Source organism: Mobula hypostoma, chromosome 5 (genome assembly GCF_963921235.1).
Source record: "Mobula hypostoma chromosome 5, sMobHyp1.1, whole genome shotgun sequence".
Classification (NCBI taxonomy): Eukaryota; Metazoa; Chordata; class Chondrichthyes; order Myliobatiformes; family Myliobatidae; genus Mobula; species Mobula hypostoma.
In genome coordinates, this window is record NC_086101.1 from 36,292,590 (window position 1) to 36,310,833 (window position 18,244).

At 41.2% G+C, this 18,244-nt stretch overlaps 1 protein-coding gene across 2 annotated transcripts in view; it reads right to left on the reverse strand.

Moving 5' to 3' along the window:
- pcca (propionyl-CoA carboxylase subunit alpha) overlaps nucleotides 1–18,244 on the reverse strand; it is a 489,189-nt gene that overhangs the window by 213,776 nt on the left and 257,169 nt on the right. For both annotated transcript variants that reach the window (XM_063048382.1, XM_063048383.1), the window contains exons 15-16: nucleotides 10,565–10,633; nucleotides 8,368–8,443 (exon numbers count right to left, since the gene is read on the reverse strand). In XM_063048382.1, coding sequence (XP_062904452.1) covers nucleotides 8,368–8,443; nucleotides 10,565–10,633 — 145 coding nt within the window. The remainder of the gene's footprint in view (nucleotides 1–8,367; nucleotides 8,444–10,564; nucleotides 10,634–18,244) is intronic.

The following is an 18,244-nucleotide window of genomic DNA, read 5'->3' on the forward strand; positions in this document are numbered from 1 at the left end:
GTGGACATGGTGGAGGATTACAAATACCTGGGGATACGAACTGACAATAAACTGGACTGGTCAAAGAACATTGAGGCTGTCTACAAGAAGGGTCAGAGCCGTCTCTATTTCCTGAGGAGACTGAGGGCCTTTAACATCTACTGGACTACGCTGAGGATGTTCTACGAGTCTGTGGTGGCCAGTGCGATCATGTTTGCTGTTGTGTGCTGGGGCAGCAGGCTGAGTGTAGCAGACACCAACAGAATCAACAAACTCATTCATAAGGTTAGTGATGTTGTGGGGATGGAACTGGACTCCCTGACGGTGGTGTCTGAAAAGAGGATGCTGTCTAAGTTGCATGCCATCTTGGACAATGTCTCCCATCCACTACATAATGTACTGGGTGGGCACAGGAGTACATTCAGCCAGAGACTCATTCCACCGAGATGCAACAAAGAGCATCATAGGAAGTCATTCCTGCCTGTGGCCATCAAACTTTACAACTCCTCCTTTGGAGGGTCAGACACCCTGAGCCAATAGGCTGGTCCTGGACTTATTTCCTGGCATAATTTACTTTTTACTATTTAACTATTTATGGTTTATTACTATTTATTATTTATGGTGCAACTGTAACAAAAAAAAATTTCCCCCGGGATCAATAAAGTATGACTATGACTATCCTTCTTCATAGTCTTTCTACACACTGTATCTATGCTACACCAACTGCTCCATCATCTGACCTATCACTCTGGATCCCAGCGCCCTGCAAACCTAGATTAAACCTTCGCTATCAGCTCTAACAAATCTGCCCGCAAAGATATTGGACCCCTCAACTTCAGACGTTTTGCCTTCCTAACCATCAACTCAACCTGCAAGTTAACCTTTAGGGAATCCTGCACTATAACTCCCAAGTCCCTTTGCACCTCCGATTTTTGAATTTGCTCCCCATTTAGAAAATAATTATCGCCTTTATTCCTTCTACTTAAGTGCATGACCATACATTTTACTACACTGTATTCCATCTGCCACTTTTTTGTTCATTCTCTTAATCTGCCCAAGTACTTCTGCAGACTCCCTGTTTCCTCAACACTACCTACCCCTGTATAATGCTTACCCAGAGCCTGCTTCTACAATGAAAAAAATAATTGGTTACAATTTTTATGCCAAAAACATTTGCAAAAACCTATATGCGCTTAATTTCCTTACAGCTACGAATAGGAAATGGAATGCACTGCATTCTAATTATAGTTACATTTAAGTTGGAAAATCTGCAGTTGCTGGAAATCCAAGCAACACACACAAAACGCTGGAGGAACTCAACAGGCCAGGCAGCACCTATGGAAAAGAGTAAATAGTCAACGTTTCCATAGATGCTGCCTGGCCTGCTGAGTTACATTTAAATTATTTTTAAAATCTGTTTGCATAATAGAATATACAAATCAATTTATTTATTGCAACATTTAAAACACAAGGATTATGCTCTTAACACTGAAAAGTGACTGACGATTAATGTTTCAGCTCACCAGCACTTCAACATAATTATACTGGGAAGGTCAACAAAATCTGAATCCTACCCCAGCTTTGCAAAGTCGTATTTTCTTTTTTTTATTGGAGAGTTTAATATTGAGCATAATTACCTATTCATAAACATATACAAAATATGAGTCAGGTTTGCAGGACTGAATATATAAAATTGTGATTATTAAATTATAAGGTGCAAAGAAATGGGTAGATAGAGCTTTACCTTAAGGTAGGGGAATCCAAAACTAGACGGCAGTCTAAGGTGAGAGGGAAGAAATTTAAAGGTGCTCTGAGGGGCAAGTTTTTTCCACACAAAAGGTGGTGATTATCTGGAAAATGCTTCAAGAGGAAGTGGGAGAGGCTGATACAATTATAGCATTTAAAAGACATCAGGATAGGTATTTGAATAAGTTAGGAACAGAGTGATATGGGCCTATTACAGGGATTCATGCAATAAGCATCACATTGGGCATGGGTGAGTTGGCTGAAGAACCAGTTTCTGTGCTATACCACTCCATGACTCTGATCTGCTGCAAGCTTCCTTCCTATTCATTGGAAGGTAGGAGACTGAGACTGAGGAGAGAGGTGTGCAAGTCATGAGGGCCATAGATAGGGTGAATATATAGTCTCTTTCCCAGGGAAAGGAGTTTTAAAGTAAGAGGGGAAAGATTATAAAAGGGCAACTTCTTCACACAGAGTGGTGTTTATATAGAATAAACTGCAAAAGTAAGTGATCAAGGTTGGTACAATAATGACATATAAATAAATACTTGCAGTGGTACACAGATAGGAAGGATCAAGAGGCATCTTGGACATATGAAAGCCAAAGGAACTAGCTCAGATAGACAATTTGATCAGCATGGGCCTGTTTTGTTTTATAACTCAATGTTTTTGAGGTGTGGTTGCTAATGTGGTATTTTTAGAACAACTTATCCCTCATTTATATACTTTTAAAACATCAGATCAATACTATTCACTGATGTAAATTCATCACATTGTTTTTTTTTAAACTCTACTGAAAAAATGCACTTGTAGATCAATGCAGTTAATATATGCAAACAATATTCTGCATTAGAAAGGTTAATAAATCAGAGAGAGAAAAAAATCACATTACAGAGATGGAAACCATGGCAGCACCTCTACTTCCTTAGAAATTTGTGAAGATGTCATCTAAAACATTGACAAACTTCTACACATCTGTGGTGGAGAGTACCACACAGCTGTAGACTGGCTGCATCACGGCCTGGTATGAAAAAAAACAATGCCCTTGAACAGAAAATCCTACAAAAGTAGGGGATCCTGCCAAGTCCATCACAGGTAAAGCCCTCGCCACCATGGAGCACAAATACATGGAGCACTGATGCAGGATAACAGCATCCATCGTCAGGGAACCCTCCCACCCTCGTTATGCTCTCTTCTCACTGCTACTATCAGGAAGAAGGTACAGGAGCCTCAATACCCACATCACCAGATTCAGGAACAGTTATTATCCCTCAACCATCAGGTTCTTGAACAAGAGGGGATACTTTCACCCCAATTTCACTTGCCCCATCACTGAACTATTCTCATAAACTATGGACTCACATGCAGGAACTCTTCAAACGTTCTCAATATATATTGCTGATTTATTTATAATAATTATTATTTCATTTCTTTTATTTTTGTATTTGCACATTTTGTTGTCTTTTACACACTGGCTGTCTGTCCTGCTGTTGTAGTCTTTCAGTGATTCTATTATAGTTATTGGATTTATTGAGTATGCCCACAAGAAAATAAACCTTAGGGCTATATAAAGTGGCATATATGTATTTGGATAATAAAATTACTTTACTTTTGAACTTTGACAACAAGTTTCTAGTCACTTCAATTTTCCATCTCACTCTCACTTTGTCCTCAGCTTCAATTCCAACAAAGCTCAATATTAGCATCCTCATCTTCCTCATGGGCTCACTATATCTTCAGAACTTCAAAGAACATTTATTATTGAAGGATGTATAAATTATACAACTTTGAGATTTGTTTGCTTACAGGTAGCCACAAAGCAAGAAATCAGAAAGAAACCAATTAAAAAAATAAAAGACCAAAACCCAGTGAACAGGAGAAAGGTGAAAAAAAACACAAATCATGCGAGAAATTGAAGCGAGCAACAGCATTCTGAACTAAATTGAGACCTCAGATCCAAACCCCAGAGCAGCCCAGAGTAGGCCCAAAGCTTCACTTATCAGTTTATCGAGGGGGAGGAGAAGATGGCGGCACGACACAGCTTGCGCGGCCACTCCGGTGAATGATATCTGTAATCTGTCAAGTAGGGTGCCGTGCACAATCCTGATTTGATGGAGACAGACATGGGAGAACAAAGGAACATCTGGAGAAACTTCTGAAATGCCTTTTTCGCTGCCACTGTTACTGTGTGATCCAGAATCACCAGAGGGGAAGGCCCCGAATCCTCGGCCTTGCTTGTTGCTTGGCAGCCAGGACGGGGTCGAAGCGCTCAGCAGAGATGGTGCTCGGTGTCAAAGGGCTGGTCGGAGGCTCAAAGTTTTTGGACAGACTCAGAGACAGCTGTGGTTGGGTGCTTCCAATGCATCGACAGTTGTTGGTGCCTGGAGGTTTATGGCAGAGAGAGTTTCTCCCTTCTGCCGCCTGCTATTGGGACTACCGGGAGTCGATCGGAACTTTGAGACTTTTTTTTTAACCATTCCCACGGTCCGCTCTTTATCAAATTATAGTATTGCTTTGCACTGCTGTAACTGTATGTTATAATTATGTGGTCTTGTCAGTGTTAGTCTTGTGTTTGTCTTGTTTTTTTTGTGTTATCACTCTGGAGGAGCATTGTATAATTTCTTAATGCATGTATGCATTTCTAAATGACAATAAACGAGGACTGAGTGTTCTCATAATCTAATCTAATCTAATCATATTAGCAGGCACGGAGCACTGCAGCTGTGGCAGTCTTCATAGCCTCACCACCACGATACCCTGTCTTTTCAGTCTATCTGGGGCGGCGTTTAAATTGATCATATAACAGATATCGCATTTTATCTGGGTACAATGTACCTCACATTGTACCCGTGAACCACTGCAGTGGGAGGTTCCAGTGCCCTGGAGAGAGGAGTGAACATCACAGAGAGCGAGCGAAGTTGGCGCTAGCCTCCGATTTGGCCCAGCGTTCAAATTGTCTGAACAACGGATTGGCAGACCCAGCTGCTGTGACCACACAGCCCAGCAACTCGCTCCAGCCCCATATTTTGCTGCCCAGCCCAAAGCCACTCTCAAACTCTTCAAAGCAATTGGTGCCTAGAACAATCCAACCCGCACCTGGGCCAGTTTTACGGGCATTGGAATTCATTTGCCCCGGCCCTGACTTCTCCTCGCCGAATGGCTCAATCCTTCTGCATCAATTCTGATACACGCCAGCCCGGCTCTTCTCCTGAACTTGCCTCGCCATCACTCGCCCCCTCACTGTTTGTGCCGATAACTTAACACAATTCACATCAGAAAAGGTGTTTTTAGTTCAGTTACTTGTCATTTGAACAACAGTGAGCTATCGCATGTATTTGGTAGCGTGATCTTAACTGGAAGAACTTGACACTGAGGTTACCATTTCAGATTTGCTGTTCTCAATTTGAATTTCTAGTGCCCATTCCACTTTTTGCCGGTGATTTTAGATAATTATTCTGCATTTACACCTCTTCCAGACTGACCTTTTGTTCCCTTTTAACACCTTCTTTCATTGTGCACAAGTATCTCTTTTATCCACTAATCACTCTGCCTGCCACCCTTTCAAAGACTTCCCTTTTGTTCTCTCCTCCCCTCCCCCACCTCTTTTTCATGTTACATTTCCAGCATCTACAGCCTTTTTGATCTGCATCACAAAATCTGTTGGTCCTTGTCACTAACCAATCCTAATAAAGGGTCTCAGACCTAAATTGATAGCTTTTTCTCTTTTAATTGATAGCTTTTTTCTTTCTCTTTCCATAGATGCTGCCTAACCTGGTGAGTGTTCCCTGAACTTTTTGTCTCCAATCAGCGCAATTATAGTGGGTTCCAGATAACTGGGTCATATCAGGACCAGTACATTTTGGCCCAATTAAGCAGCTGCCCTAATGAGCCAAAGTTTCAAGGAAATAGTTTTTTTAAAGTATAAAAAAGACAAAGTACTCTTTAACTGAGTTTCAAATTATGTATTTAAATGAAATGCAGAAAATATTAGAATGGTACAATACCACTACTACAGTACTATACAAGTTTGCATTAGTTCCTAATAGTTATCGACAGAGGAATTCATCCAGTGTACTCTGTGTTCTTTTGATTGACTGTAAATGAATGAAATCAATGCAGACACAGTGCAGACAATGTACAGTCTTCATACAATGCTTTCAATGAATGCATCCTCCCTATCTTCATTTTCATTGTAACATTCAAGATGGTTGTCAATACCTTCAAATTCTTTGTAGTCCCCAACTTGATGAAGTAGCAAAATCATTTCACTTTCACTCATGGCAGTTTCTGGTCTGAATGCTTGAAACTGCAGTGAGCAAAACAGTTCTGAATTGTTTTACTGTTTATTTCTTGTCAACTATCAGTGACAAAAATCACTGCACTTTGAACACAAGCACACACATCTGACACTACAAACACGAAATGCTGGAGGATCTCAGCAGATCAGGCAGCATCTATGGAAATAAATAAGCAGTTGATGTTTCGGGCCAAGACACTTCTTCAGGACTGGAAAGGAAGGGGGAAGACGCCAGAATAAAAAGGTGTGGGGAGGGGAAGGAGCATGACTAGAAGGTGATAGGTGAAGCCAGATGGGTAGGAAAGATAAAGGGCTTGAGAAGAAGGAATCTGATAGGAGAGGAGAGTGAACCATAGGAGAAAGGGAAGAAGGAGCGGATCCAGGGGGAGGTGATAGGCAAGTGAGAAGAGGTAAGAGGCCAGAGTGGGGAATAGAAGAAGAGGGGAGGTAATTTTTTTTTACCTGTATGTGAAATTGATTTTCGTGCCATCAGTTTGGAGGCTACCCAGATGGAATATAAGGCGTTGCTCCTCCACTCTGAGGGTGGCCTCATCTTGGCACAAGAGGAGGCTATGGATCTGCATGTTCACGAGGATGATCCGGGAATGAAGGGGTTAACATATGAGAAGCTTTGAGCCTGTACTTACTGGAATTTAGAAAAATGCATGGGGATCTCATTGAAACCTACCGAATGTTGAAAGGACGACAGGGTGGATGTGGAGAGGACGTTTCCTTTGGTGGGGATATCCAAAACTAGAGGGCACAACCTCAAAATTGAGAAGTGAACTTTTAGAACAGAGTTAAGAAGGAACTTTTTTAGCCAGAGAGTAGTGAATCTGTGGACTGCTCTGCCACAGACTGCGGTGGAGGCCAAGTCCATTGGTATATTTAAGGCGGAAGTTGATTGCTTCCCGATTAGTCAGAGTATCAAAGGGTATGGTGAGAATGCAGATGTATGGCTTGAGTGGGATCCAGGATCAGGATCCTATGTCTTATGTATGGTCTTCTGTCGGAACGGGAATGGGAATTGGAATTATAATATATGGCCACCATCAAGTTCTGCTTTTGGTGAGTGGAGCAGAAGTGTTTGATAAAGCTGCGTCCCAACTTGCGACAGTTCCCTACGAATGTAGAGGAGGCTGCATTGCATGCACTGGACACAATAGATGGCCCCAACAAATTCTCAGGTGAAGTGTTGCCTCAGCTGGAAGAACTGTTTGGGGACCTGAATAGGGGTAAGGGAGGAGATGAATAGGCAGGTGTAGCATTTTGGCCACTTGCAGGGATATGTGCCGGTGGGGGGGGGATGAATGGACAAGGGAATCACAGAGGGAGCGATCCCTGCAGAAAGCAGAGAGGGGAGGGAGCTAAAGATATTTTTGGTGGTAGGATCCCCTTGGAGATGGCGGAAGTTACAGAGGATAAAGTGTTGGATACGGAGGTTCATGGGGTGAGGACAAGAGGAACTCTATCACTCAGACATGCATCTGACGCTATTTTAAAACTGTTCGCTCTAAGCACAGTGTAGTGTCTAATGGCCACACTACATGCACGTGATTGATGCTAGCTAGAAACTGTTTGGCAAAAGTCTCCTGTCCCAATTAAGCAGTACAGCATCCCAAATAAATCAAAGGCTTCCCAGCTATTTTCTCAATTAGTTTTTGTTCTTTGAGAGTTGTCCCAAATAAGAGGCTGTCTTGATTAACCGATGGCCCAATTAACCGAGTCCACTGTACTTCCAAGATCCATTGCCAAATACGCAGCATTTATCCAGACAAAAATAAAAAACAGTTGTTAGTGTCTAACCTGCAGCAGTATATATCTTCAGCTAAATAGGAGTTAAAAGACAATCTAAATACACAGATACACAAGTGACAAGTGAGGAAAGATAAATTCTGAATAACTGACATTCAGTAAAGAGATCTATCCACCTAATGAGCAGGAGATTTTTATAACAGTTAAAAATATATGACCAGGACATTCAATCCCTCTCAGCTGTTCCACCTTTCTATATAATTGTGACCATCTACCACGTGGTGCCACTTTTGTTTGCTAGCTCACATCCTCTGGTTCCCCTCAAATCTAAGATCACTGTCCTGGCCATACAGTGACTGAACCTTCACAGTCCCTTTGGGTGCAAAATTAGAACTATTCACTACCCTCTAAAGAGAAGTAACGTCTTCTTACCTCAGTCCTTTATTTTGCAACTTTGAGCTCTGACTCAAAAACTCCTTTCGGGGTAGCCTTGTCCCTACACCTACCTTGTCAAGCCTTAAAGAATGAGAATTTGCAAGAAAATATTTCATTTGACTTGTGTACCGTGCTATTCTCTTCACATCATTAGTTACCTCGAATGACATAACTGTCCAGTGCCTCTTCCATTCTCTGCAAAGCTTCTGCACGGCTGGCTCCGTAGGTCACCAACTGAAAGACAAGAGCATCAACTGGCTGAAGAGAAAACTGAAGGTACGTGAGCTGTAAATCCATTTGAACAAAGGTATATCAATCAACTTGTACTTTGGACTTTTGAAAAGGTCCAGTTTCATTCCTTGCATTTCCATTTAAGAATCTCTCATCAAAACAATAGCACAAACATCAATTTCAAGTTGTGCCAGTCACACTGTCAGCCATGACTCAGTATTGGTCATCTCACAGTCAGAAGCTCATGGATTTAAGTTCCAATCTAGAGCACAGAAGCAGGTTTTCCATTGCCATGCTAAAGGAGAGCTACACAGTTAAAGGGGCTGTCTTTTGAGTAAGATGTAAATTTGAAATCAAGCTTGCACTTAGGAGTGGCATACTTTGAGGAAATGTATGGGAACTTCTGCCCATGATTAGAGGCTGATACATATAGCTCACCTGGTATCACTAAAACAGTCATCTCACTACTGGATGTGGGACCTTGCTGTACTCAATTTGGCTGCCACACTTCCTAAATTTCAACAGTGACAACACTTCAAAAGGGTTTCACTGGCTGTAAAGTGCTTCACAGCAGAGGACATGAATGGTATGACAATAAATATGATGCCTTTGCATCTGACCACAAACTTTTCGTGTGGTTATGACAGCCACAGAACAATACGGATCTGTTTCAAACAATAGACTTCAATATGATGATGACTAGTCAAAGAGCAATGTTAGTGGGCTGTCAACATGTGAAGAACTACTAGGCGGCTTTGACTATTTAACCCTCTGCATATAAATAATATAATCCAAAAGGGAACGACCATACCCAACCGTTTCTAAGATTTACGTAATTAGGTCAAAGTTCAAAATGTGTTAAAATTCAACTTTGCTGAAAATTCATAATCCTCCTTCTCTGCCTAATACTGCGACAGTTGGCATGCTGCCTGCTTACTCCCAAGCGCAATTAAGATTTGTTTGCAGATGTTTTTGATAGGAGTTTCTCCCCCACAGATTTGGAGAAGTATTTATATTTCCTCACTTTGGCCACATTTTGTGTGGGGTATCTATCAGCCTGCCTTTAAAAAAATCTGTAGCTCTGGAGAAAAACGGTCAAGGCAAAGTGCTTTCCTAGATGGTGAATGAAGAAATATTACTTTGCAGAGATGCAGCACTATTTTTCAATTTGGACAGCCTCCTCAAAGACTAAAACATTTTCTCCATATTAATTGTATCGAAATTTTTACAATTTTAAAGTTTACCACTCTGTTCTTTTTCTTCCCCTACAGGATTAGTCCTTTTCAACTATCTCCAATAAGTATAATGTATCACAAAAGCCAAAAAAAAAATACAGGAAAAACTAGGCAGATCAGACATAATCTAAATTTCAACAGATATAGCGTGAACTGCTGAGTCTTTCTAGCATTTTCTGGTTTTCTTTCAGATATCCAGCATCTGCAGTTTTATTATTGAGTATAATACCTCAGCTCTAGTACCATCATGAATATTTTCAGCTTCTTTGCCAATGCCTCTCGATGCTTTTTAATTACCCAGTGCCTTCCGAGAACAATTAGGATTAAATGAGATCACATGGTACACAACTGTAGTTGAAACAATCTGTTCAATTCCTTGCAACATCACAAATTTATTTTGTCTGACCAAGAAGAAACATTCTCCAAGGACTAAAGAGTCGCACACTGAATAAAGTAGACTGAAATATTGAAGCTAAAAATACCAAGAGTTAAATAGAGTGTGAAAATGATAAGCATCAATATTCAGGTAACACATCAGCTGCAATTTTAAACACACTTGTAAAGTAGCAGAAAGCAGGTTTGCTCAAGCAAGCACTCTCAAATTGCAAACCGAAAAGGCTCATTCTGTACCATTCTACAGCTCATGTCCCATGTAGTGTTACTGATATTTCATTTAGTCGTACCAACTGGGAGAGGGATTAACAAAACAGAATAGCTTTAAACTCTTCTTGTGCATCCCCCAATGATTAACGAGATTGACAGAGCCAGACACCTGGTGTGGTTTTGGCCAGGGATAGAGTGTGATGTAAGCAACAAATGTCCCATGAAAGTGCAGCGTTCTTTCGCTAAATCGTTACACCATAAAAGCTTCAAACAAAAATATACTTACTTTTGAAATCATAGGATCATAATAAATGCTAATGTCACTTCCTTCCTGAATGCCACTATCAACACGAACCTAATAAAGAGAAACAAATCCATTGTAATTTAAGCAAATATACTGTATAAGCTTGGGCCAGAACAACACAATGCACACACATTAGGTAATACAATACTAATGCACATATTATAAATTAATTAACCGTATCACTTAAGGGGAGAGCTTTACCAGAAACTTGCAGTTAAGCCTTTGTGGTTTTTAAAATTAATGCAGCATGATGCACTGCATATTCTATAATATTACCATCATTCCTTCACTCTAACAGTACAACTGTTATTCCTGTATTTTCCCTCGAGAGATGACTGTTTATACAGCTTTTTTCCATAACCTACTAGACATACAGCTCACAGTCCCATTAAACAGTATGGCTACGCTATACAACACAGGAGTTCGGTTTATCAAAAAGAAAAGTTAGCATGTTGCAGGCTCTGGTTTCCTTCACTGTTTGACTTCATTAGTGTTATGCTGGGATTAGCTATAAGAAACATTTTTTAAAAGTAGCTGTTCCTGGGGCATAAGTATTTATTAAATTGCTGTTGTCAAGATACAGCCAACAAAGTATTTAAAAACCAATCAAAAAAAATTCAGGACAGATAGAATCATCACAGGGATCTTGAGAACCAAAAGTAAGTTGAAGCTGCTGGAACAGCAGGGCTCCAAGATACAACACTTCGACAAAATAAACCCGAGAAGGCTCATATATCTTCACCGAGGGAAGAAATCCTCATCATAAACAACAGCAAAAGCACAGCTGTTTGGAAGAAGGCAAGCACAAGATGGTCACAACAATGTCTGCTGCAACTTCTTAATATTTTAATTCGGTTGATTGTGCAGGGGATTAAAATGTAGATTTCCTTGTTTGTTACAGCTCCAGGCAGCTATGGCGATATCTTTATTTTTGAACACTATGAACAAGTTGGTCCAAGCTTGATTGAAGTTGGCTCAGAGAAAATTAGACTGCATTCAAATTGTTTAATTTGCTTATCTGACATGTTGTTGCCTTGATTTTCTTTTCTTTGCATTTTGTTATTGAAGAACACATAAACAATGGTGGCTAAAAATCCTGCACTGCCCACAATTGTGTCACGTGGTCCAGAATAACACACAGGCACTCCACTCCATTGGTAATCATGCATCTTCGTGGGAGGGAGAAGCAGCCAAGATAAATATTCAGGATAATTTAGGGAAGAAACTGTTTCTCTGAGCACTGTCTATGTCTGACAGGCAATCAGACTTGTCTGAAATCCACGTACAACCTTGTATGTATAAGTGACCTCCATGCCTTGCAGGTCCCTGTCCCACTTGTACTAGTAGGAATTTGTATATTTAGGCTCTGCTTTACAGCATTAATGTAGTGGCTCTGATACAAGACCTACGTAGTTCCTTGCTGGCAAAGAATCAAATTGCTGGAGGAACTCAGCAGTCGGGCAGAATCTATGAAGTGAAATGGACCATCGAGTCGCTTCATCTCAACCGCTGAGTTCCTCCAACAGCTCGTGTTGTTTTGCTCCAGATTTCAACATCTGCAGTCTCTTAGGTCTCCTGCAGTTCATTGCTGGGGCATTTCAGAAGGCACTCAAGGGTCAGCTAAATAAGTGGGTCTAGAGTCATAAACACACAGGAACAGTGTAGCGCAGTTTTTAGCGTCACACTACTACCGTGCCAGTGACCCAGGTTCAGTTCCGCCGTTGTCTGTAAGGAGCTTGGATATTCTCCTGTCAATGCACAGGTTTCCTTCATGTGCTCCAGTTTCCAAAGACATACAGATTATTAGGTTAATTGGTCACATCGGTGTAAATGGGCAGCACAGGCTCGTTGGCCAGACAAGCCTGTTACCATGCGGCATCTCCAAATAAAATAACAAAAAGATTAGCCACCTGGTCCCACCAGTTAATGTGATCATGGCTGATCCACCTGGCCTCCTCTGTGCTGATATCTCATAGGCCTCAAAACCACAGATCTATCAAAAATGTATCTACTTCCACCTTAAATACTTCTCATGACATAACCTCCAGAACCCTCTGCGAAAAGAAGCTTCTAGAGATGGAAAGCTCTACTCTCCTTTTTAAATGATAGGCTGGTTAATTATACCCTGCCCTGAAGGGTAATACTAGACTGGGTGGGCATCTGGAAAAAAATCCACAAGTTATGTAGTCATCAATTTCTCAAGTGACACTGGATTTTCTGTCCAGTAATTTAATCCTTGTGCTGCCACTGTGCCAGGACTGGCAATAATTACCAGTTGTTTGCATTAATGCTAATTTTCAAATTGCTAATTGAAGAACTGTGAAATGATCCATACCTGGGTTGAGCACTGACCAAATGCATCAATAATGGTACAGAAATAACCAGCTTCGAAATATTTAAAGCCCAGAGCAACAGTTCATGCCCAAGAAGGACCATTAATACATTTGGAAAAAGAATTATTTTGCCATCTCAACAATCTCTGCATGTAGATAAGTTAACTCAGGGTAGATCACAAGTAAAAAATAAATATTGTGTAGGTTTGGCCACGTAAAGACAAGACCCTTTCCACCAGTTCCTATAATAGTCCTTGCTTGATGAGAGAGTTCTTATGAGCCAAGACTGAATTCATATTGCAAGGTCAGCACCTGACAGTGCCTCTAGCTCACAGAAAACTCATGGCATGGCAACCTGTTCTTAGACTTCATCATTTCAGGTCGGGGAATACTCAGAAGCGTAGCGGTTAGCATACAGATATCATAGTGCCAGCGACCCGGGTTCAATTCCACTGCTGTCTGTAAGGAGTTTGTACGTTCTCCCCATGACTACATCAGTTTCCTTCAGGTTCTCCAGCTTCCTCCCATATTCCAACAAAAACAAAAAAGTTTGTAGGTTCATTGTTCACAGGGATTTAAAGGGATGGTGCAGGTTCTTTAGGCTAGTAGGGTCCTGTTACTGTGCTGTTTAAACAATAACAAATCTTTAAGGTTCATCCATCATCATCAATGAAGACCTCGACACCATTAGTACTTTTTACGAGGTCACAGATGGAGAGCATGCACGGGAGCTGGCCAGATTCGAACTCCGGACCTCTCGCCCCGAAGTTCAGTGCCGTTACGCCACCAGCCAGCTAATGATTGTGTTGAGACGAGCACTTAATTTGGATTTAAGTGAGGGAGAGTTGTGCACGTCAGCCTCACTCTCTCTTCCCAATTCCCATCTGGATCCAGTGGCAAGACAAGAGTCGAGATGGCTGGAGGTGGGACTAGGGGCAGTCGATGTCCAGGACGTCTTCTGTGTCTTGTCGTGCTCTACACGTTCCACGACACTTGCAGAGACCGCCTTCTTGATTGTTGGACCTTCCATTGGTCTCGTCCACTCAATCTGCCGAAGTCTGTCTTCACATGCTGGGATAGACAACTCCCTAGCTCACCGAGGGTTTGAGACCCGTCGGCTACACTCACGTGGTTTAGCCGGCTTGTGGAAGCTGTTGCTCGAGGTGTGGCCGTTGTCACATGCAAACAGCTACAGGGAGCCACAGGTGAGAGTTGAGTGCCAGGTGGGGACCAAAGGTGGACAAACTGCCTTGAAAAGGACACGACATGTTCCCCCACCAGAGGTGCTACTCCTCCCTGACACCCCATACACAAATCTTTACTGAGAAAGAAGGGCTATGTTAATACTTGATTCCTGGCAACAGTAATTCACACTGATCAAACTAAGCAAATAATTTAGTAATTATACAGTAATTTAGAAAATTCCTGATCAAATGAAGACAAGTAATAAATAACTGACAGCCACAACCCTATTCAACACCACCAAATTACATTTAACACCGCATACAGGAAGATGGGTTTGCATCTTTTTTTTAAGAATCTCTTGTGTAACAAAGCAGCCAAAGTCACTTCACAAGGAAAGAAAATTAGTTAACGGCTTCATAAAAGAATATTAGAACATCTGGACAAACATTCACATAATAGGGCAGGTTTAAAGCAGCATGCTTATATAGCAGCAGACAGCCTGAGACTTTAAGACAACAGACTCCAGAGCAAGGGACCTGGCCTGCTGAAGCCACAAACACCAGTGGCAGACCAACAGAAATCAGGGACAGGAGGCCAGGTTTGCAGGATCACAAAGATCCCAAAGAACTGTTGGGCTGAAGATGTTTACAAGAACAGGGAGGAGGAGCAAAGTCACAGAGGGATTAGGCAACAAGGTCATCAACTTTAAAACAGAAGCAATTTTAAACCTGTGCCATCGTACATGAACAAAAAGTCAGGTAAAGGAATCTATATCCAAGTTAGGAGGTCTGAAGCTAGATAGGATGTTTCCTAACAGTGGGACTGCATTCACCGACTACTATGTCATCGTCAGTAAGTCTACAGCTACTCAAAATCCATGTGCAACGCACCAACGGTCAACTTCATCCGCCATATACATTTAAATGTATTAGGAATTTGCTGTGGTGTGTTAGCTCAACATGCAACAAAAAAATTCAACAATGATAAAGAATAAACAATTATATATGAATAAGTTAGGTGTTAAAGTACGGATATGGAATAATATATACCTAAGTTCCTGTACAACATCCTCGGTGTTCTTATTTCAGAGGACCTGTCCGGGGCCAAGCACAGAAGTGCAATTATGGAGGAAGCAAAGCAGCACCTCTACTTCCTTGGGAGTTTGAGAAGATTTGGCATGATATCTGAAACTTTGACTAACTTTTGTATACGTGTAGTGGAGAGTATACATCACAGCCTGGTATAGAAACACCAATGCCCTTGAATGGAAAATCCTGCAAAAATAGTGGATACGGCCCAGTCCATCATAAAGCCCTCCCCACCATTGAGTACATCTACATGAAACACTGTCACAGGAAAGCAGCATCCATCATCAGGGACCCCGTCATCCACTTTCAAGGACTCTTGATCTCATGCTCTTGATACGTATTGCTTATTTACTTATTATTATTATTATTTATTTCTTTTGATTTATTGTGTATGCCCACAAGAAAATTAATCTTAGGGTTGTATATGATGAAATATGTACTTTGATAATAAATTTACTTTGAACATTTAATGATGTTTGAAAAAATAATTAAGAGGAATGGTAACCACAGATTCACTCAAGGGCTTTAAAAGATGTTTACATGAAGCAGTTTACATTTTATTTAATTTCAGCAGGAAATATCAATGAAGTAGCAGCTTGTCTATTTTGCCCATCACACTTGCAAGCATTTTTATTATAACTGTGCTTTTCATTGGCACTGATGTGATGCAAGCAGCATCTGTTACCCAATCCCTATCTGTTCTTGAGAAGGTGGGGGGAGTCACTTTCCTGGATAGCTGCAGTCAGTATGTGGTAAAGGTATTCTGCCGGCAAGGGAGTTCCAGGAAGGAGAACAGCTGCAATCAAGAGATGGAGATACATTTCTAAATCAGGATGGTTTCCAACTGAAGAGGGAGCTGCAAGTGATGATATTCCCACGTGCCTGTTGCATTTGCCCTTTCGTAATGGAGGCTGTACATTAACCAATGTACCGCAGCACTGCAATACTTGCTAGGATGCAAACAGTGAACGGCAAATCCAGAAAAAGGCAAAGCTAGAGATGAAACAGATGCAAAGAACAAAAGGGAACTGCATGACAGGGTAAAAGTGAGACTGAATTTGAGGAGTTTCATTTCCAGTTTCTTCTGTATCTGATGACAGGTCAGCTAACATTAATCTGAGATATTTTGGATGACATAATAGTGCAGCTAATAGGATTGCTGTACTGTCAGGAACAGGGGAGACTGAGGGGAGACCTTATAGAAGTTTATAAGATTCGGCATAGCTAGACAGCTGATGTCCTTCGTCCCCTGCGCCAAAAAAGTCTTAAGTGGAGGGCATGACTTTAAGAAAAGAGGTGTTAAATTCAAAGGAGATTTGTAAGACAAAATATTTTTTAAAGAGACTGGTGAGTGCCTGGGGTGTTGGTGGAGGCAGATATGAGGGAGACATTTGAGCGGCTCTCAGACAGGTAGATGACATTGTGGACTGAAGAACCTGCTCCTGTTCTATCTTAACTTCCAGTGCTGTATATTCTCCCTGTGGCCATGTGGATTTCCCCTAGGTGCTTTGATTTCCTCCCATGTGCCAAAAACGTGCAGCGTAATACAATAGTTGGCCACTGTATGTTATCCCAAGTAGTTGGCAAATCATATGGAAGTTGAGGGGAATGCAGGGAGAATAAGTTACAGAGGGAACCACTGGGTGAATGAGTCAGCATAGACTCGATGGGCCGAAATACCTTTTTCTATGCTCTTAGGAAATTTAGAATTTTGTTCTGGCTCCATCAATACAGCTTGACCTACCAAGTGTTTGCAGCTTTTTTGCAATTTTTGTTTTTATTTCAGATTTTCAACATTGAGATGCTGTTCTACAATGTGCAAAAAAATAAAATTTGCTCTTCAATAAGAGTTTTGGAGTATCATTTTAAAATGATAAAAGAAAGAATAATTTCAGCATTAATCTTGCAAAGTCTATATTTGCTCAGATCATCAAATGAGTAATACAAACTACTAGCTATGACTTACAAATGAGCAAAGTTAAATGTGTTGTACAATAAGCCACTTGTCAAAACTTCTCACATGAAAAATAACTGTCACATTATTGATATGAAACAGAATGAAGATAACAGAAGAGCTGAACAAATGTCAGATCCCACTCAACATAATCTGTTTAGCAATGTTCTCAAGCCTCCAGTGTAATTAAAAATTCTGCTTATCGGTACCCTGACAAGCCATGTGAAGCTATCAGGCATCTCCCCACCCATCATTCTCCACCTCTCCCCTAAGCACTACTCCCCGTCTGCCTCGTTTACCTGACAAGTGACAGAACAATCTGATTAAATGGTTGCGGGGGGGGGGGAGGGCTGGAGGGGGGGCTTGCAGGCCCTCGTGACAGGCCAAAAGTGATCACCATGGAGATATATAATTACAGCTGTCAACAGCATCTACTGTCCCGCTGGCATCAATTTGATTGCTCTCAGCAATAATGATAGACAAAGCTTATTGTGCACTCCCCTGCACCCAATCACGTTATCTGTTCCTTGGTCCATTTAGCTGACAAGCAACATTCACACAAGCAAATAACAGCAGTACGCATAACATTTAAGGCATTTTAATTGTTTTTTTCTATATGCTGATGTCTTACAAGCCTAAGTGTTATTACATAAAACTCCTGCTGCAGCATTAATTGAAGGAGGATTTGGTGGAACAGGAGCTGTAGGGGGTAGAATATGTCCATTATCACTTGCACTTTCAACAGGTTGTATGTTTTAAAAACTGCAAATTGCAAAACTTGCAAGGGCAAAAGGTTTGACATCATTTTATCTAGAGGCAAAAGGCAAAACTCCATACACTTGCACACTTCCCAGAAAAGGCCACTGCTGTATTTTCCTGAACCTTCACTCATCAAAAGGACTCTGAGATTTAATTCTAACACTTTAAAGTCAGGGAAGATAAGGAAGTCTAGTGCTACCACGGGGAGATCGGTAGGGACATGGCATGCAAACACCACCTATACTAACATAGCCTAGGGAAAACTGTACCCAGATTTCCAAATTCCCAGTGTAAGACCAAAAGTGAAATCTTGATTAAGCAAACTCAGCCAATAAAGCCCAAA